Source organism: Numida meleagris, chromosome 7 (genome assembly GCF_002078875.1).
Source record: "Numida meleagris isolate 19003 breed g44 Domestic line chromosome 7, NumMel1.0, whole genome shotgun sequence".
NCBI classification, from domain to species: domain Eukaryota; kingdom Metazoa; phylum Chordata; class Aves; order Galliformes; family Numididae; genus Numida; species Numida meleagris.
The window spans coordinates 21908280-21928340 of NC_034415.1; the positions used below are offsets into that span (position 1 = coordinate 21908280).

A 20061-nucleotide genomic window follows, 5' to 3' on the forward strand; every position below is an offset into this window, starting at 1 on the left:
GCTCACCCCGGGGAACGAACCGCCAGCGCGCGCGCAGGGGGGTTTAAAAACGGCCCCATTCTAATAAACGGTCCAAGGAGGCGGGATGCGCGCATGCGTAGTCCGGCGCGACGGCGTTGCCATGGCAGCGCGGGGCGCCGCCATCACTGGGTTGGGCCCGGAGGAGCGAAGCCGGATCCTAAGGAGCGCGGTGATTCGCCCCGTCCCGGCTGCCTGCACTCAGGGTGCGGGGGTGGTGATCTGGTCCATGCTGCACGCTGGGTTGTAAGGAGAGAGCAGCGCAGAGCGCGGGGCGCTGCCCAACGGCCGAGCAGCCGCCGGCTCCGCGTGCACGTGCCCCGCCCCTCCCGCCCGGCGCGCGCCGCCGGGGACCCGGAAGCACTTTCCGGCGGCGGGGACAGCTCAGCGGCTGGCGGCGGTTCTGCTTCAGCCCCATCACCGGTCCCGGCCTTAGCGCCCGCCGCTGTCCTGCTGCTTCTCCGCCGCCGCCTCCTGCTCCTCATGAAGCCCGTCGTTGTCTTCGTCCTCGGCGGGCCTGGGGCGGGTAAAGGGACGCAGTGCGCTCGCATCGTGGAGGTGAGGGCGGCGGAGCGGGCGCCCCGCTGGGTGTGGGGGGGAGGGGGCTGCGGGACTACATATCCCAGCATGCCTCAGGGCAGGGCTGCGGGGTGCTCGGTGGGCGCTGCCGTGGGGCACGCTGGGGGCTGTAGGCTGCCCGCGGGGTCCGGCCCCAGCCGCCCCCAGAAGCGAGGGGGAGGTGGCTGCCTGCGGCCCCTGGGGCTGAGCCGAAAGGCCGCGGGGTTCGGGGCTGGGTGGCGGTGGGTGGCAGCGCTGCGGCTCGCAGGGCTCAAGGGCTGCGCCCCGTGGAGCTGGCAGCGCGACGTGGCAGGGAGGTGGCTCTGCGCGCTGCTGCCAGCGCTGTGCCTGCCGAACGGAGACTGCTTAGTGCCAAGGTACAACGTGATAGAGGTCAAAATGTATTCTGTAAGGTTACTGCTGCTCTCGCTTTTCAACTGATGGGATAGGATGAGGCTTCCTGCTGTGTTTTTCCCGTTTTCAGTTTTCCAAATGCATTTTGACAGCCATGTGAGGTAGGACAAATACCAAGGACAGAAAGGTGTGTATTGTGTTAGAGCGCTGTCCTCTTAAAAACCAAACCCAGCAGTAATTGCGCTGTGTTCAGGTGGATAATTACAGAAGTATTTAATGCCTGAATGCTTCCAAACACGTCTATGTTGGGTTTGTATGTGTTTTTTCTTTTCCTCTGGGCAACTGCACCTTCTTTTTCCTCATTGAAATCTGCAAAGGTTTGAGGTTTGTCCATACCCATGCTGAAAGAAATGACAGAGCTGCAGCAGTGCCCATGTTTCTGAATCTGTTGATGGAAGGAAGAAACCAACCGAAGCACCAAGCCCCAGAGCCTGGCACAGACGTGTTTGTCCTAATTCTACTGCTGCAGGTTCCCTCTGCTGCCATTATATCCCCATCCTCTGTACAGAGTAATTCAGTTACACGTGTTTGATCCAGGTTGAAAAATGCTGTTATGCAGAGTTCTGAAGGGCTTTAACCTCAAATTATAGACTGTTACTCAAACCGGCTTATTCCTTCAATTAAGTGGTGGGATGAAAGGTTCATAGCATTCATAAAGCCTTTTTGGTAAGGTCAAACTCTGTCCCTGGTACTCAGCAAACAAATGAGCTTAAACTGTAGGGAATTTTTGTAGGCTGTCATTAAAGGCTTTTGCCAAACCATGAATGGAGCCTCAGGGCTGAAATGCCTCGTGTGGCTGTTGCCATGTGTTTAGAAGTATAAATGCCTTTGGCTTTATAGGTTAATATAATTTGGTAAAGACCGTGTTGATAGGAAGGATTCAAATGAGTCATTGCTACTCAAATTGGAGCTGCAGCTAAAAAGGGAAACAGAAAATTCGCTTTGCTTGTACTGTATTTATTTTCTTTCTGAGGTTAGCAAGAGAAGTCCAAAAGCCAATAAATGCAAACTTGCTCTAATCTTGCACATCCCATTCACTGCATGAAAAGAAGCTCCTGACATCCCGTGCAGCAGTTTCTGGCTTTGCTTTTTGGGAGAGAGGGTCTGAAGAGGCCTGGGCTGGGGTGAGCCTGGTGGAAAAATCTTAAAAAGAGCATGAGCAGGGACACGTGGATGGAAACGCAGTTGAGGTGCTGTTGAGCAACAGATTTTCTAAGCGCACATCTTTGGCCTGGCCCTCGCAGCCCCCATGAGAGCCCTGATGCAGGCAATTGAACAGCCTTCATGCAATCACTGCTGCTTTCAGGTTGAAAGTGTAGTTTTGTTTGGATTTTAGACCCCGCTGGCAGCTTGCCACGGAGAAAAGGGGCTGTAGCTGAGTCATAATAAACCTCATTCATCCTTGTTGTATAAATGGACTGATTAATATTAGTTTACATTAGGAATGAATCTGATCCCACATCTTGCTCTAAATCTGAAGTTTGTACTCAACAAAAAGGCAGTATGCGCTATAAATACTTCTAAGTTGCTGTACATTCTGGAGATCTGGGACAGAGCCCGTCACATGCAGAAGACTCACTTTGCTAAGGTGAGTCATAAATCATATCTTGTATGATTTTAGTTTCAAGTGGACTTATTGAAAAACAACAGTAACTGTGGAGTGGAAGTGGTATTGGAATCATAAAATCGTTAAGGTTGGAAAAGACCACTAAGATCATCTAGTCCAACCATCAACCCATCACCATCATGCCCACTAAACCATGTGTACTACCCAGGAACAGTTTCTCAAAGTGTCATGATTGTTTTGCTGACTGTTTTACATTGCCTGAAAAAGGAAATGGCATCAGTCACTGTGGGTGAAATCTGTATTTCCTGAGCACTCACCTAAATCTCAGCTCGTGGAGTCCTTCTTAGGGATGTGTTGCCATCACGTTTGGACCAAAGTGGAGAAGTGATGTGAGGGAAGAATTTGCAGTAGCCAGTGGGAATGGGTACTGACACAGTGTACAAAAGGGAACAACAGGTAAGTAATGAGGTTTCATTATGTTTGCAGATAAGGTTTAAAGAGACAGCTGAACCAGGCTGCTTTCTGCTGATAGGGAGAGAAGGCCTGTATATTCTGAATATGCACAGAGTTGTCACAGAAATCTAAATGCAGTAGAAATGCTACTCTAGACCAATTCTTCTTATTTATGAAGAGATTAAGCAGAATTCCCTCAAGTTCTTGTTCTCTCCCAGTTCTGCAGATGAACTCCTGCAACCTCCCTCGGTAAGGGACCTTTGACATCACCTGAGACTGGTGCATAGCTTGTTGGGTGAGGCACAGTATCTGAGAAGGTAGTTCAGATGGCATCTGAGTGCAGGTGCTTGAGATAAACACCATGAAGTGCATGAAAGTCATATCTTTTGTGATTGTGGGATTACTGTGTGTGTGCAAGACAATATATGAATGTGTTTTAGTGCTGATTTCTCAACTTTGCTCCACAAAAACATTTGTGGTACAGTCGAGGAAAAAATACTTTATTCCTCAAATCTGCACATAAGACACTTTTGTTGACTTTAATTTTAATTCTCTACAAACTTTACCTGAAACACAAAGCTCTCTTGGGAGAGGGGTGGGGAAAAAAAAGCGTAATAACTAAATCTTTAGTCTTTATTCCAAGCAAGATTTCAACTGGTAGGGTTCTTTCTTCGGGTTTTTCTGTTTGTTGTTGGGTTGTTTGGTTTCTTTTGTTAGTTTTTGTTTCAAAGTGACTGCAGGGATTTGGGGTATGCAAGACATCTTTCTCTGCGCACACAGAATGTAATCAATCTTCACCACAGGCCTGTGCTGGATGTTTGTGTTGAAATCCAGAATTAATCCCACCAAGTGGGATGCTGAGCCTTCTCCTTCTGGAAGAGTGTCAGTTGGTATCCAAGTGGAAAAAGGTGTGAAGTTGTTTTGGGGTATATGATAAAGAGGTTCTCTGGGGAGAAGAAAACTTTGCAAAGAACTCATTGTTTCAGAAACACTCCTCTGGAAGCAGCAGTAGATTTAGTTTTTGCTGTCGTGTGTTAATTGTCTTCTGAAGTCTGCTGAGAGAGAGCATTAACTTTCTTGAAATAAAAACATTTTATAAGTTACTTGCTTTAAACTCAACTTCTCAAATCTCTTCCAAGAGTGCCAAGTAACGATAGTCCAGTTAGCTGTGAAGTTCTCATCATTGTTTGCTGGAATGTGAGTTCTTATTTCTGAACTTTGGAGCTGTTTTGATTGTTCAAATCTGTTTTTCTCCTCTAAAGATTTATTCTCTATATGCTTCCATTTCACAGAATGCAGGCTCCCTCTCTGGGCGTTGAATTTTGGGCATTCTCAACTGTCTCATTGAGCTCGACATTCCTGCAGCCCTGGGGTGTTCTGTTTGCCCCCTCTTTCCGGAGGCGCTGTCAGTGGGATCTCCTTTGTGTGTTTTGTTTTGTGAATGTGCTGTGGGCTTGTGGTTTTTGTGTTTTGTTTTGCCTTGTTTTGTTTTTCCCCAGAGGCAGGAGCATATCTCTAACTAGGAAAATAGCTGCTGTCTGGAATAAGCGGACAGGAGGGCTGCTATTGCAATATGGTTTATACCCCAAAGATCTTTCCACATGTTGATGGCACAGACAAAACATTTTAAGTTTAAAAAAAAAAAAAAGTATGAAGGCTGCATGCCTTACAAAATTCTATTTTTATTTTAACAAGTTCTCAAAGAGCACACCTTAGAAAATATAGCATACTGTGATTGTTTAGTAAGATTGGTTAAGGTATGACAAGCCGGAACTAGGGCAATAAAAGTTTGTATTTTGTTTGTTTAGCCCTTTGACTTTCATTTTTCAGATTAACAATGATAAGCCGAGATAGGATTCAAGGTCAGAGCAGTAATTTGTTTTGCTCTTTGCCTTTTCCTAGCTTCTGCTCGCTCAGGGAGGTTTCAAACTGTCTAGATACTGGTGTGCTGGGAAGAAACTCTTATGAAACGTGCAGGCTGGCTGCGGGAGGGGTCCCAGCAGCAGCTGATCCGTGCTGCTGATCCTGTCCTACTGCATGGAGAAAGTTGCTAGGGTGAACTCTGCCCTATTCAGGAGTGGCATAGATATGACTCATCTGTTCTCATCTGTAGTCAATATTAATCTATTTACTGTATATACAGTAAGTAAAGCTTGTTCTGTCTGTGGAGCAGAAGTTGCAGATCCTGGCTGACAGTCCCAGTTTGCCCTGCTGAGCGGGGACAGCCTTTTCCAGGTCTTTGTATGAAGAACAAGCAGGCTGTGGTTTCCTCTGTTTTATGGAGCGCTGCTAAATGCTGTGCTAAGGAAAATCTCTCAGCTGGGATTGTAGGAGACTTGGACTTGCCTTTCTACTCCACTGTGAGCTTTGAAAGTGAAGGAGGAAGGTGTCTGCACTGCTGCTGAAGACAGATGCGTTTTTGTCTTTTGTTGACAACTACTTTTCGTAAGAGATTGGATTATGGTTCCCCAAATATAAAAACACTTTTGAAAACAATGAGAATAGTTTGTTTAGTAGCTGCATACTGATTTAGTGTTCTGTCATAGAAGAACATGCCCTCCAGCTAGCGTAGTGGAAAACTTATGTATGAAATATATCTTGGAATATTTTCTTTTCTGTACTCCAGCCTAAAAATCTGTTCAGATTTTAGGTGCTTGATATCCAAGTATTTTGAATTTTTTTTTGGTTTAACCTAGTTTCTATTTTAAGTTGTCCTTTCAGCCCTCTGCTAATGTTGTGAATCCAGCATATATGCATTCTTGAAAAACTGGAGAAACTGCTTTTTCATTTTTTGGAAGCTACAACCATCCCTTTCTGATTGTGAAGAGAAGGATTAGGCAGTGTTTGCTGTAATCCCCAGGATGGAGCTTGTTGCAAGATGTACTTGGCGCTTCTGGAAGTTGTGCTGGCACAGTGCAGACTTGTAAGACGTGAGTGCCTTGCCCCAGCTGTTGTGCAGGAACATTGCAATCTCCTTTGCAAGCTCTTGGGGAGGCTGAGATTTGGTCCAGTTCAGGACGCTTGCTGAGGGTTTGTCTAGCCTGAGATGAAAGAACACGTTGTGTCCTGGACACATGGCTTGATTCAGGTTGGTGAGAGCAGCACGAGCACCGCATCTCTGAAGCCTGCTGTGTGCGGAGCAGCAGGCCAGCCTCTGTCTGTACTGTTGGTGTTGTTCAAGCTGACATGTTGTCTTTGGCTCCCGTGCTCCGTGCAGTTAACAAATAGATGTTTTGCCTCTGAAGGAGAAGTTTGTTTTCCTTACTGCATGGTTAATACATTCTGAATGTTACTCTAGAAGGCAATTTGCTATTATCTAAAACAACTCCATTTATACAACAGCACTCTGAAGCACTTCTATCTTTTACTTTCCTGTTCAGCTGTTAAGAAATAATTTAGCTTGCTGTTGCAAATGACAGAGAATTCCAAAAATTGCCTGACTCCACTTCCTTTTTCTGCATGAAAAGTGACATGCCAAGGAAAATCAAATGGGTTGGTAATCCTCTAAAACAGAAGGGATTATATTTTCCTTCTGTTTTCTTCTGCGTAGGAATTCAGTGTCAAAAATATCATCGTTCTTTAGCTGTATAGAGGAGTCTGTGTTAATTTAGGGTTCGGCAGAGTAAGGTTTCTTGCTTAAGAGAGAAGATTTACTCTGGTTTACAGCTTCAGTAGTCCATAGTTAATATGCAGATTTGTAGTTAAATAAGCATATCCAAATGCAATGCACATGAAAGCAGGAGTACAGTGAGCTTACAGAGGATGTCAGTGGAGGTTTTTCTTCACAGTTACTTAAAGCAAAATCTTGTTTCCTTTTCTTTCCAGATGTGTAGCATTTTGGAGATTTAGGTAATTATATCCCTTCTTAAATTATGACTATGCAGAACAAACTTTCCACGCTTTTGTGGGTGAAATTGGAAAGCAACTGAAATGTTTCTAAAGCCACTTAATGGGTTGTGTAATATTTCTGTTGTACTTAGTCCAGTCACCAAGTTTGTAAATCCCAAGTTCACAGCCTTAGCAAGCATTTAGTCACATTGATTATCCTGTTCAGGCACCAGTTTAGAAATTTGCTTTGGAAGCTGCTGCAGCCAAGCTGATAACCCTGAAATAATTTGCTGCTGCTTTTGTTTTGTATAAAAACTTTAGGACAAGTATGTTTAGGTGTACTCTGTTTTGGGTGTATGGCTAGCTTAGCTGTTTTATTGCCAGTTTAGTTTAAGTATTCATCAACGAGATGTCTTTATGCCTGTTTTTATGGAGTATACTTGCTCCAGGAGTGCACTTGGTTAGTTTTCTGGTGGTATTAAATGAGCTGAGCAAATAGTTATTTTGTGCTCTGAATTTTCCACTATATCAACACATTTGTGTTTTTTACAACAACGTATTTGTAGCTTTGCACTAGTTGTCTATTTATGATGGTACATGCCTGAGAAATTCAATTATAATAACTTTCACCCACGTTTTGCATTAGCAAAGCTTTCAACTTTTTTCTGAGGTGAAAGAAGAGGGTCATGGTGTTTGAGGTTCCCCTTGCATGCTGATCCCAAATCAATAGACTTGGACCTGATCTCTGCTGTTTGCAGTACACGGTGTTAAAATGTTTTAGTGGTAATCAGTTAATAGATAAAGTTGTGATTTAGCAAGAAGCTAAGCAGTGGAATTGTGTAGGATGGGGTGTAGCTCAGAGAGAATCTGGAGTTTGTTAAATGTCTCATTGTGCAATGCAACGTTTCAAGAAACAGCCTGGGGACTTGGAGACAGTCATATATCCAAATGTGACAGTGCTACCTTTGAAAACAGGACATGAATGTCTGTCCAGGGCCCTGCTGACCGTTTTGCCCAGGAATCTCTTGTGTGCTTTCGGCGCATCCTGAAGGTGGAATACATCTGTCACTAGCAAGCTGCTATTTCCTGTATTTTTCTATTGTAACACAAAGATAAATGTGGCTGTTGACCGATGTAAGTTTGCGTGTGTACTAATTCAAGGGTGTCTATGCCTGTTTCTTTTGCACTTTTCAGAAGTATGGCTACACTCACCTTTCTGCTGGCGACCTTCTTCGAGATGAACGAAAAAGGCCAGGCTCACAATATGGAGAACTCATTGAGAACTATATTAAGGAGGGGGAAATTGTGCCAGTTGAAATAACAATCAGCTTGCTGAAGAGGGTAAGGAAAGTGCTGTTTCCTTGCTTGTTCATTCTTGTGGACTAAGTGATAAAGCAGTGGCAGTATTCTGAAAGAACTGTCCCTCTATTTTATCAAAACTGGGAGAGGAGAAGAGCACCTGCTAATGTTCCTGTGAAAGGAAAAGTTCCAACCTTTATCCTTATTAGATGTCCAGGAAAATAATCAGGATATCTCCTTTGAGATGGAAAAGGCTTCTTTTGCTCGTTCACCTGAACTTCTTTGGAGTTCTTTTCATTGGCATTAACTCTAGACCTGGGGCAGTTTGACATCTTGTACTGAAATGTGCTGTTACACAATACTGTAGAGTATAAACTTCTAAAGCTGCGCTTTGAAAGATTTTAAGCTTTATGAAATAGTGTTGTCAGTTTGAAAGGAAGCTTTATTGCTGCATCAGTGAGGTAGTTAGAACTTGTTGAAGATGAAACAAAAAATAAGTTGTGAATCTGCAATAATTCTATGATAAATGCTTCTTAATTTAATATATGAATACTTTGGAGGTGATTAAGGAATTGATAAATAGTTGCCTGTGCAGGAGGTCTTGATTTGAATTCTTTTATCAGGCTATGGATCAAACAATGGCTGCAAATTCCCAGAAGAACAAGTTCTTGATTGATGGCTTTCCCAGAAATGAAGATAATCTTCAAGGCTGGAATAAGACTATGGATGGAAAGGCGGATGTTTCTTTTGTTCTCTTTTTTGATTGCGACAATGAGGTAATGAAGTGTGTTAGGCTGTAACTTCCTTTCTTGCTGTATTGTGAGAATCATTCAAAAAGAACAATAAAACTGTGTTGGGTAGTGAATCTTTCAGTGTTAATAGGCTAGTGTAGGAGTAGAAATAAAACGTGGTCGGTGCGTTTCAAGGACTTCTGGCAGCCTGTTTTTGCAGATGAAAAACTACGGGCTTTTGAAATAGCAAGTGGATAATTACACTTGGTACAATCTTGCGCAAATAAATTACACTGAAGAAACAATTCAAACAATTGCGTTCTTAAGGAGAGTTTATAAAACCTTTAAATATATTAAACAATTATTTGATTCATTGTCAGAAGACACTGCTGTGTTTACTCTTAAGGATTTCAGAGCACTTGTTTAGTCAGAAATCAATTTAATAGCAATGTTTGCTTTAATTCTGAAGTGCTGACAGCATACATCTTAATTTTCATAGTTGTGAGCTGTGATCTAGGTACCCAATGATCAACGTTTTACTCAGCAAGTCATTAGATTTTAAGGACATTTTGACAGTGATACATTAGTCCTTTAGCAAATGCCATGATATGTTGTCTTTAAAATATGGCAGTGCCCTTGAGGGATAAAAAGTGATACAAAAAATGCCAACATCTTAATCTCTTTCCTCTCTTTTTGTCCAATTTTCTGGTAAATTGGTTATTTTTTTAACTTAATTACTGTTTTTTTTAAATTTCAGCAAATATGGGACTGTTTTCATCCCTTAAAAAAATAAAAGGCAAAGTGAAAATTTTCACTGGGCACGTGTTAATTTTGAGGTTCTAATTTTTCCTAAAGATATAGGAAATTTATAGGAAATACCATTTTTAACCATTGTCTTCCTACATGAGCAAGTTAAACATATTCATGAGATGTACGTGTTACTGTTTACTTAACTTCAGGCTTCAAAACATCGAGTTCAGTGAGCAGCTTTTAGATATAGTTTTTGTAATGTTTACTTAGATTTTGCTTTTATTTTTTTAATTATAGCAATGCCAATTAAGAACAGATTAACTTCTTAATTAATATATAAGTCTCTTATAAATTCTTGAGAGAGCACCCAGTGACACTTCTACAGTGCAAGGAGATATCGGTAGTCTAATCTGATGTTCTGCTTTTCAGAAAGACAGAACGTATCCTTGAAAATCAGGCCGTTTTCTTCTTTAAATGCCTCAAGTTGGATGCTTAGTCACACCACAGAACTTGATGTTGCTTTTGTTTCCACTGTTTAACTCTCCGTGTGAATTCTGGGTTACGTACATTGAATTCAGACAGTATTTTGTGCATCAGGCCTATTTAGTTTTGTTTCAAAGATGTGCTTTTAATTCAGGATGGATATATATATATAGCATGTTATGTTCTTGGTTGCGATAGTCCTTTTGATGCTTTTTTGTAGATATGCATTGGTCGCTGTCTTGAAAGAGGCAAGAGCAGTGGTAGGAGCGACGATAATCGGGAGAGTCTGGAGAAGAGGTACTATATCCAAAACTTTTCAGCTCTCTTTTGTTTTAATTTTATTACGTAATGCTTTTTTTTTCCCCTTTGCTTTCTCCTAGAATTCATACATATCTGCAGTCCACGAGGCCTATAATAGACTTATATGAGAGAATGGGAAAAGTTAGAAGAGTGGATGCCTCTAAATCAGTTGATGAAGTAAGCATATAAGCAAAAAATATGGGGGTGATAGTAGCAGGGTATGTATTGATGGTGTTTTTCTTGATGCCTGTATGGCTGGTGAAGTTAATTTGGTGCTGGTGTTCATTACTGGTGGAGGTTGTGGAACATTCATTTTGACTCTTGAAGAACTGATTGAGACAGGAATAACTAAGAAGTCAATTTCTGCTTGAACATGAGCTGGACTAAACAGATTTTCAGTGTTTCTGTGTAACAGTTCTTGGCTTTTTTCCGGCTCTAATGAACTTTGAAATACTTAATATTATGTCCTCATTTTCTAGAATTGACTACAATTTTTCTATTAAATAATCAGTGGAAATTCTAAGAAAACCATCTTTAAATACTATCAATTATTGTGTTCTGGATTAATTTCAAGTGACAGTTTACTTAACACTTCATAAAATTAATAATCTTCTCTTTCTTTTTAGGTCTTTGAAAAAGTTGTACAAATATTTGACAAAGAAGGCTAATTTCCAGCTTGGAAGATCATTTAAATTTGTGCTTGAATCTTGCTTGAATAGCTGCTACTGCAGTCCACACTTTGTAATTGTCTTATGTTGGGGTTTTTTTTGTTTGTTTTGTTGTTTTTTTTTTTTCACATATTGAATGACAGTTGGAAAAGCAGTTAATTACAAATGGATCTGTTTGGTTTTTTTTTAATATAGGAAATCTTTTCTTGTGGCTATAGTTATGAGTTTTGTGGTTCTCCATTAGTATGAGTTCAGTTGCTCACGTGGCAAAATCTTAGTTAAAACATCTCTCTGAAGAGACTATTCTGTCACAGTTCTGTGCCTACCACAGGCAGCCCTTCTTATTCCTTATTGCCATACACCTGTTCTTCTTAAGGATCAATTAAGCAGCAGCATTAAGCAATGCCCTTGTTTGTCTTTGGGATGCTTGGACCAAATTGAGGACGCTTTTTTTTTTCCAGTGTAATTTTTGTCACCGAGTTCTCAGTTATCCCCAAACTTGAATTCTGTAGGTAAAACTGCAGTTAGTAAGAGAATCTGCTTTTGTAGTTCTCACAAAACTATTTAATATGCTGTTCAGCAATAGACATACAAAGAACTTAATGGAAAGTGGTGCTGTCTTATGATTCTGGGTGTAAACTGTCTTGTAAATTCTTGACTACCTGGATGACATGGCCCTGGGCTATGCCTTGTCTTCATTTCCAAAATGCTGAGGGTATCACTTTGAAGTCAGGTCAGTATTTCCATACTCATTTATTTTGAATTATAGTTTTGTTCTTAATTAGAGCACGGCCTTCACAAGGGGCAAAACTATTAAATAGTGTACATTAAGGAAATTCTTCTAACAGTTCTGTCTTTTGTAACAAGTAGAAGGGTTTTTCTGTATTATAATTATTGCAGTACATGAATGCTTTAAGGTTTATTACCTGGGGAAATATTTTTATGGTTAAACTTGTGAATTTGTTTCCCTAAAATTGTATAATTTTAATAACTGTTTGAAAAGATTATAAATTATTGCACTTTTGTTATGATGTGGCCAGCAGAAAGGAAGATACCTTGCAGAAGGAAGCTCCGTTCCCTTGAACAGACTTGATCCTGCTTTATCACATTCTCTTGAATTAGTGCAGTCGGACACAATTATCGTTGGGAGAAGCAGATAGCTAGCTGGAAAAAAAAGTATTTTAAATATTTGTACAGATGTGTAATTCTGACTTTTGTTTAAAGTAACTCTCCCCTCCCCACCTCCCATAAGACTAGTATGCACAGGTCTGGGGGGGCCCGATCATGCATTCCTTGCATGCTCTAAGCTTTCTCTGAAGAAAGCCCCAGAAGACTTGAGGATGGGTGTTTTAACTAATTTTAGTGATACAGTTTGTCTTGCTACATCAACTGACACTGTAATTGGTTTGTGATATGCTAATGGGTGTTGCCAATTACAGTTTGGAAATGTTGGGGTTCAGCTATTCTTTACTAATTACTCCCTATTTAAAGAAAGCTTTAAATTTAGCCTAGCTTCTAATGAGAATCAGATGTGTTGGTCCTCATGCTGCGATCTGCTTTGTGCAGGCCGATTTGTATGTGCATGAACTCTTATTTTACTGAGGTTCTTGAGGCTGTTGGACTGGGTAAGAGATGGGTACAGAACACAAAGGGTAAACTACAGTATCTTTTCTGGTACGGTGGTAGTTCTAGCAGAGTACTGAGCACAAATACATGTTTACTACTGCAGAATATATGGACCATGACTACTGCTGTGAGTGTGGGAGGCTAATGCTTTTGCTTTACGGATTTTCCCTTAAATAAATAAATCATGGAATGTAAATCTTATTCTGTAAGTATGCTGACATAAGATAGGATCCGGTGAAACTGTTTTAACGTGAAGGTTAAAATCAGTATTTTTTTCAAGAAGATTTCAAGCAGGATTCTCTAATCTACTTAGATATTTAATAACGCTTCTTGCTAAATTACTGACTCTTGCAGATTCTGCTGAGAACAGTGTCTGGTTTTCTCTCATCTTATACTTTTCTATGTATTTAAGTGCTGAAACAAGCAAAACCTTTATAGCAAAGTTGGTTTTGTTTTGTTCACTTTGTTTTTTAAGAAATAATGTTTTGGCAATATTGAATTTGGAGTGGATTGTAATATGTCTGTGCAAAGGCTAGATATTTTTTGTCATTTTATTTATTTAAGATGCCATTAATTGTTACCAATTCTTTCAAGTTGGATTTAAGATTGAAATGAAGATTAAAGGTAGTATGCCAATATGTCGTGCCCATTTAGCAGCAAAACTGTACAAAGAATTTGAGAAGATCCAATAAACTTTGTTCTGTGGCTTAATATAAGTGCTTGGCTTACAGTTCTCTGTCATATAGGATATTTTCATGTAGTAGTCATGTATATATATGTATACTTCATACATCTGGCATGCATACATATGCACAGGTATGTCTATAGAAGTTCAGCTTTCCCCATCAAAACTGAAGTCGTGAAGACCCTGTTTGGTGCTGGATAAGATCAGTCTAATGCCTGTGGAATCGATACCTTTTCTTGCTTGTGTAGGTTTGTCAAGTGTATTCTTTTATTTGCACAGTGGTGGTTCATTTAGTGCCTCCATGAAAGAAAAGAGACTTGGGAAGGGGACCAGGAAGCACAATCCTATTGTGTGGCTACTGCTAGGGACACATTTTTTGACTTTTCATGCTTCCTTGCTCATTCACTGTCTGAATTTCTGACCGCTGTTCTGCGGCTCTATAGCACATGTCTGCATCTTGTGCTGGAAATTGTGTCCTTAAGGGAGCTTTTCTTCATTTTACTGTACTTTTCAGATGCCTTGGTTGAGAGCTTGCTACTGGACCTTGGTCTTGGTTCTACTTGAGGAGCGACAAAGCTGTTCTGGATGTCAGTGGAAGCAGGATTGGCACAGTGTAATGTGGTATTTGTGTTTTTAAAAACAAACGCAAACAGAAAGCCTGAGAGGCTGCCAGGCTGATGCTAAGTCTTCATATTTCACATAATGCATTTTATCACAAACTTCTATTTATTCGCATGTAGGTTTGCAGTAAACATGTTGATGTTAAAACCTTACTCTGGAAAGATTTGCACAGCAGGTCTGAAAGAGACTGGGCAAAGCAGGGAATTTCCCAGCAGTGGAAGTATATCATTGAATCATAGAATGGCCTGGGTTGAAAAGGACCTCAAAGATCATCGAGTTTCAACCCCCCTGCTGAGTGCAGGGTCACCAACCACTAGACCAGGCCGCCCAGAGCCACGTCCAGCCTGGCCTTGAATACCTCCAGGGACGGGGCATCCACAACCTCCTTGGGCAACCTGTTCCGTATATTTCTGCTGGTAAGACAAGGTAACCAAATGTCTTTTCAGAAACTTGCTGAAACCTCACCCTGAGGATGTGGAGTCTCAGAGGGAAAAGAGGACAAGGGTAAGGCTGTGATAGCTTGACCTAGAGTAAGCTTTTCCCTCACATGAAGACTTGAACTGAAAATCCCTGCCTGAAAGGTGCTGGTTTCTTAGGTGCGTGGGGGCAGGAGGAGAGACCAGCATGGAGAAAAACTTAAGCACGGAGTTGAGGATTGTGTCAGAGTAAGACATTCCCCACTAGCAACACTTTTATTTTTTTTTTTTAAGAGAAAAGTTTCACGAGGTTATTGTGAAATCTTGTGCAAAATGCTGTGTCTTAGCAGGAGAAATCTAAGTGGGGAGATTGTGCTGCTGCCCAGGCTGAACTGAGGAGAATGGGAGAGTTAAGCTGAAAAACCCTCAGTTCAGACTAGGGCTGTTAACTGTTGTTATCTGTTAGCAGTTCTGAGGCTGCCAGCAGTTAGGATCCTAAGTTACAGACTAGCGAATTACTATTGTACTTAGCTTTCAAGTTCAGCACCAGTTTGGTCCCTGTTGTGAAGCAGATGTCTTTGAAAGCTGCAGTCTGTGACCATGCAGTTGGGCCCCCTGTTCAGGTGAGAGCAGATTATTGGAGCTGCAGCAGTGCTTGGATGCTGCTCACCTGGGGCTGTGTGTTCGCCGTAGTCTGAAGATCCCAAGAGTAACAGCTAAGAGTGAAAACTGCAAGATGATGCGAAGACGATTCAGCTAATCGGATAACAAAAGGAGACAGCAACAAAAATATTAAGACTTGATTTCATAGAGCAGCAGCTCTCGCCCTCTTTTGATCTGCAGACCTTTACAAATCTTCCAGTGCAGATATGGGGGCATAGATGAATTTAATCCTGCTGCTCTCAGCTATTTTTCACGGATTGCTTAGTTTAGGATTGTGGTTTTCAGCCTGTGGTCTGTAGCGTATTGCTGTTGGTAACAATAGATGTCTTTATTGAGTCTGCTAATCTGCTCAGCTGAAGTATTCTCTATCCTCTTTGCTTTTTGCCTTTTAATGTCTTTTCCTTACCTTTCTGAATTGCAGATACTCTTTGGGATGGCGAAGAGTTGCTCTTACCAATCTCTGTTCCTTGCAAAAGAATCAAAATCTTTATGTACCTTCAGCCTACGCCTGTTTCTGCCAGTGAGCTAGGTGCCTAATCTGCTACAGAACTGACATTGTTGAGCACGTTGTGGTATTTTTCTTTAAGCTAGGAGAAATCTTTGTAGTACCTGTGTGCTTTTCTCCTGTGAGGGTGATCGGATCTGTCCATCAGGCTTTTGGCGCAGAGCTTAGCAGCAATTGCATGCAAAAATCTCAATCACTAGGCATTGAACTAGCACTGACCTGTTATGCCTTGGTGGAAGTGAGTGAGATGAATGAGAAGGGCAGTAAAGACGCTTACGGAAGTTCAGTCAATTCTGCTTCACTAATCAGACTTCAGCTTTAGATATACATCTCTCTGTTCTGCACAGCAGTGATGCTTGTGTTTAGTCGAGCTCATCTTGTCATAATTATGCCGGAGAGAAATCCATACACTGCCTTCCCTGCCCTGAAGCTGGCTCTCTTCCCTTCTTGTTTCTGCCACCTGGAATTCCAGGAGTTGCAGGGGTGAGAATCTGTCTTTAGGGTAAAGCTGTAGAAGCAGAGCTGGGCAGAATGAAGCCAAATGGAGCCATTCTTGTGAAGAGCTAGATGCACAGTTCTTTTTTTCCACTGTGAGCAGCAGTGCCAGGCTACTTTGTTATCCTGGTTTATTACTGCATTCAGACAGCAAAAGAGAAATGTTCTCTTCCCCCACAAGTATTTGGCAGAAAGTTTGCTTTTGTCTAAAAATGCTCTTTAAGCACTGTGCAAAACATTCAATCCTAAACCGAATACCAGTTTGAGTTGTGCTTTTTCTTTCTTATTCACAAATAGGAGGGGTTGGGTGAGTTTCATGTAATAGCTGCTGGGGAGGGGGGAGGCAAGGCGCCATCCCACAAGATATTATCTGCTTTATTCTGGAGGGCTTTTTAGCACAATGCCGTTCCTTTATGGTAAGAAATGGCAAAGGCCGCCAGATTGCTGGGCAGCTAGCGGGGTAAGTGTAATGATATGTGATGGTACGTGGAAATGGTGTCTTATACAGCAGATCTGCTTGTGCAAAGCTAAACTGTGCTCGGCACGCTTATCATTTAGTCCTGTGAGATGTGAAAAAGGTGCTTTGGGATAACTTCTCAAATGGATCGAGTCCTAGGAGTGAAGCTTAATTTACCGTGGAGGCTTCAGGGACTGCCAAAATCTCTCAAGGTATTTGGAGGATGTCACGTGTGGTGGTCTTCTTTCCTGACTGAGCGTGGAGCTGTCTCTTTGGGTGGATGCTTCAGCCGTTGCCAGATCCAGCTGAAATCACCAAATATCCCGATGTCCGTGATGCATTTTAACCCAGAGACTTCTGTTGTTGGGAACAGGGATAATTTTACTGTATTCTTTTTAACTTAAAATTTTCTAAATGCATTTTACCACTTCCTTGTGACCTAGAGCTCACGGTTTGAAGTGCTGTTCCTGAAGCAAGCATTGCACTTGGCTCACCAGGTGTCACTTCTTGCGGAGCTTCCCTGGATGCTGTTCTTGTCAGCGAGAGCAGATTGCTTCCAGCAATAAACATCCCACAAATTTATGTATGTTCTTTAAGAAAAGTACCAGGATTTTCTGCTAACTGCAAAAAATACATGACGGATGCCTTCAGCATCTGTTATTTGTTCTGTAGGCAGCTTTCATCCAAAAGTAACCTTTAAGCAAACATCAGGATTGGGTAGTTTAACTGTTCCAATGTGTCACGCACATCTACGCTCTCCTATTTAATTATGTTTGACACACGTGCTTATATTTGACTGTTAGTGAGAGGGAGAGTCATTTATGTCTCTAGCTTGTAGACATTCACAACCTGGAGGAGACAACGTTTGGAGCCAGATGTGAAAAGCTGGCTCGGGTGTTTGGCTCCACTTTTTTGGAAAGTGGCCCCACAAGCTCTTGTAAGTACGATTATTGCTCACAAGGCAATTGCTTCGATGCACCACAAGGAGGGGTGCAAGGTTCACACAGAGGAGGATGCAGATGGAAGTGTCACTCATAGGCTGTGCAGTGTTTCCTGTGGTTTGAAAGACCTTTTTACTTAAAAAGCCTGTTTATCATTTCAGTGATGTAACTTTGCTTCTTTATAGGATTTTTTTCTTACTATTTCGGGGTAGCTTTCTGTTGCAGAGAGATCTACTGCACTGGAAATTTGACAACAATGAATGTCATGCTTTTTTTTTTTTTTCAGTTTATTTAGTTACATATAATGAGAACAACTAGTGGGAGCGAACTTAATTAGTGTGGATGTTCTGTGCCACTACATTCACGATAGCTTTGTCATCCTAATCCTGAAGCAATGAGGCAACTTTCCAAGGCTGGCCTGGAGGAGGTCTTTCTGTTAGTAAAGGAGTCGTGTACCTGGTGTTTGGGGAGATCACAGAACCATAGAATGGCTGGGTTGAAAGGGACCTTAAAGCCCACCCAGGTCCAACCCCCTCCCATGGGCTGATTGTCCCCCAGCAGAGCAGGCTGCCCAAGGCCCCACCCAACCTGACCTTAAGCACCTCCAGGGATATATTCCTGGTCTCTCCATCCCAGAGTGCCTCAAAAGAGTTCTGTCCTGGGCTGGTAAGGGAGCACTACAGGTGATGCTACTGGGAAAAGCCAAGCATTAAGCATCACAGGGCAATTTTAGGGGAAAATATCTGTAGCTACACAGTCAAAAACCTCAACTGTTTTGGCTGTTGACTTACAGCTTTTGGCAAAATCTAGTTGCGCTTCCACCTTATCATTCCTTCTAAAGGACTCTGATGGGAACATACAGAGAAGTTGCGGGTGCCCCATCCCTGGAGGTGCCCAGGGACAAGTCGGATGGGACCCCAGGCAGCCTGATCTGGTTGGATGGCAACCAGCCCATAACAGAGGTTGGAACTAGATGATCTTCAGTGTCACTCCCAACCATTCTATGATACTGTTAAACAGACTTTTGCTCCTTCAGCCATGGCTACAGAGATAAGATACTACCTGCGTATCCTTCAGCAAGGAGCAATTAAAAACCCACGCTTCCTTAACATCCTGCTTGGCTTAGAAGACTGGGGACAGCTCATCCTGCGCCCTGCAAGCCCGTGGTGCTGGACAGGCTCAGAGGAGGAGTCTGCAGGTAGTTCGAAAACCAGAAATGGTTTAGGAGTGCTTCCCCTTCTGGGATGTGGCATCTCACAGTAGTTGTGTCCATCTCTGCTGCAGACCAAAAGACCAGCTAATTATGCTTCAGATAACGTGTGTTTTGAAAAGTTAATAAGAACATCATTTAATTAAAAGAAGGTGCAAATGACCTTAATTATAAGAAGAAAAGGTGATAACCTTTATTTTGAAAATTAGTTGAAAAATGACCCATCCATCAGCTGACGGCGACAGAAATTCCTTTGGGGAAGAGAGATTCGAGGAGAGCAGGTAGGTTCCTGCCATGTGAGTACACACGGGCAATGCAGCAGCTAACCACAGTAGGCAGGAGGCATATTAAGAGCCTTAATTAACTTTGTTGTCACTCTTCCATCATGAGCTATTAATTAACTCCTGTGTTATCTATCCTGCCATCCCCTCTCAGAACATAGTCACACAAAAATGGAGAAAAGAAAGGGATAAAAGTGGCGAGAGCCCCCACAAACAGCTGAGGAGATGCTGAAGGGTGCAAAAAAGAGTGAGGTCTTTGGCAAAACCGCACAGGTGACAGTCGTTGGTGCAAACATGGGGTAATGCTGATGAGCTACTGATTGCTTGCTGTAATTGGTTCCAGCAGGGCACATAGCCCAGGTGCTCAGGGCTCCATGATGAGTTCAGGGCCCTGCTGATTCCTTCCCCTGAATGTAGTGTGGAAGGATAAGTAGAAGCCCAGGAGTTGAGGAGAGCTGCCATTCTTGCAGCCCTTGCTTTGGGATCTGCAGAAGGAGCAGAGGTGAGAGGTCTGGGTTTGGTTATTGCTCCATTGGTTTGCTTGTGGGTGAGGTTGCTGGTGACACTGGACTGTCCTAGCTGGGTTGTACTGTTTGGGGCAACACGCTGGGAGTGTTTGAGTAGCACCAACAAGACATGGCTGAATTCCTTCCTTACATTCTATTGTGGATTGTGGGTGCACAAAACCTGCAGTGGGCTCCCCTTTCTCATGCAATGAATACCCCAGAGCTCCCAACCTGCTGAGGACTCAGCCTAACAGAGCCTGTAGGGCTGAGAAGACTGCCAGGTGTTGCAAGAGTATGAAATTAGGTTAGAAATCACTGGAAGCTTGGGGTTTTCTTTCTAATTTCCCTTTTTGTTGACTGCTTTGTTTCTGTCTAATGACCAGGGAGAGTAAACTTGTATTTCTTCTTTTTTAAAGCAGACTCAGATCTCTGGCATCTCTTGGTCTTAGGAGCTTCATTTAAATGGTGCATTGTGCGTGTGTGCATTTAGTGGGGAGAACAGTATAAAAACCATTTTCAAACTCTCTAGTTCCAGAATTGCAAGCCTTAAAGAAATGCTAGCTCCAATCACTTGGGAAAACTTCCC

At 42.3% G+C, this 20061-nt stretch overlaps 2 protein-coding genes across 3 annotated transcripts in view; one reads left to right on the forward strand and one right to left on the reverse strand.

Moving 5' to 3' along the window:
- The window catches only part of STIL (STIL, centriolar assembly protein), a 19700-nt gene extending 19565 nt beyond the window's left edge, over positions 1–135 (reverse strand). For both annotated transcript variants that reach the window (XM_021404670.1, XM_021404669.1), the window contains exon 1: positions 7–135. In XM_021404670.1, coding sequence (XP_021260345.1) covers positions 7–95 — 89 coding nt within the window. In that variant the 5' untranslated portion in view covers positions 96–135. The remainder of the gene's footprint in view (positions 1–6) is intronic.
- CMPK1 (cytidine/uridine monophosphate kinase 1) lies at positions 79–13411 on the forward strand. Its single transcript, XM_021404673.1, has 6 exons — positions 79–576; positions 8033–8179; positions 8761–8913; positions 10322–10398; positions 10482–10578; positions 11028–13411. Exons 1-6 carry the CDS (start codon positions 94–96, stop codon positions 11067–11069), a joined length of 999 nt encoding a protein of 332 aa, XP_021260348.1. The 5' UTR covers positions 79–93; the 3' UTR covers positions 11070–13411.

Coding starts and splice junctions, on each gene's coding strand:
- CMPK1 (XM_021404673.1), top strand. CDS start 94: ATGCGTAGTCCGGCGCGACGGCGTTGCCATGGCAGCGCGGGGCGCCGC. Junction 8,180..8,760: donor CAATCAGCTTGCTGAAGAGG/GTAAGGAAAGTG, acceptor TTCTTTTATCAG/GCTATGGATCAAACAATGGC. Junction 8,914..10,321: donor TTTTTGATTGCGACAATGAG/GTAATGAAGTGT, acceptor GCTTTTTTGTAG/ATATGCATTGGTCGCTGTCT.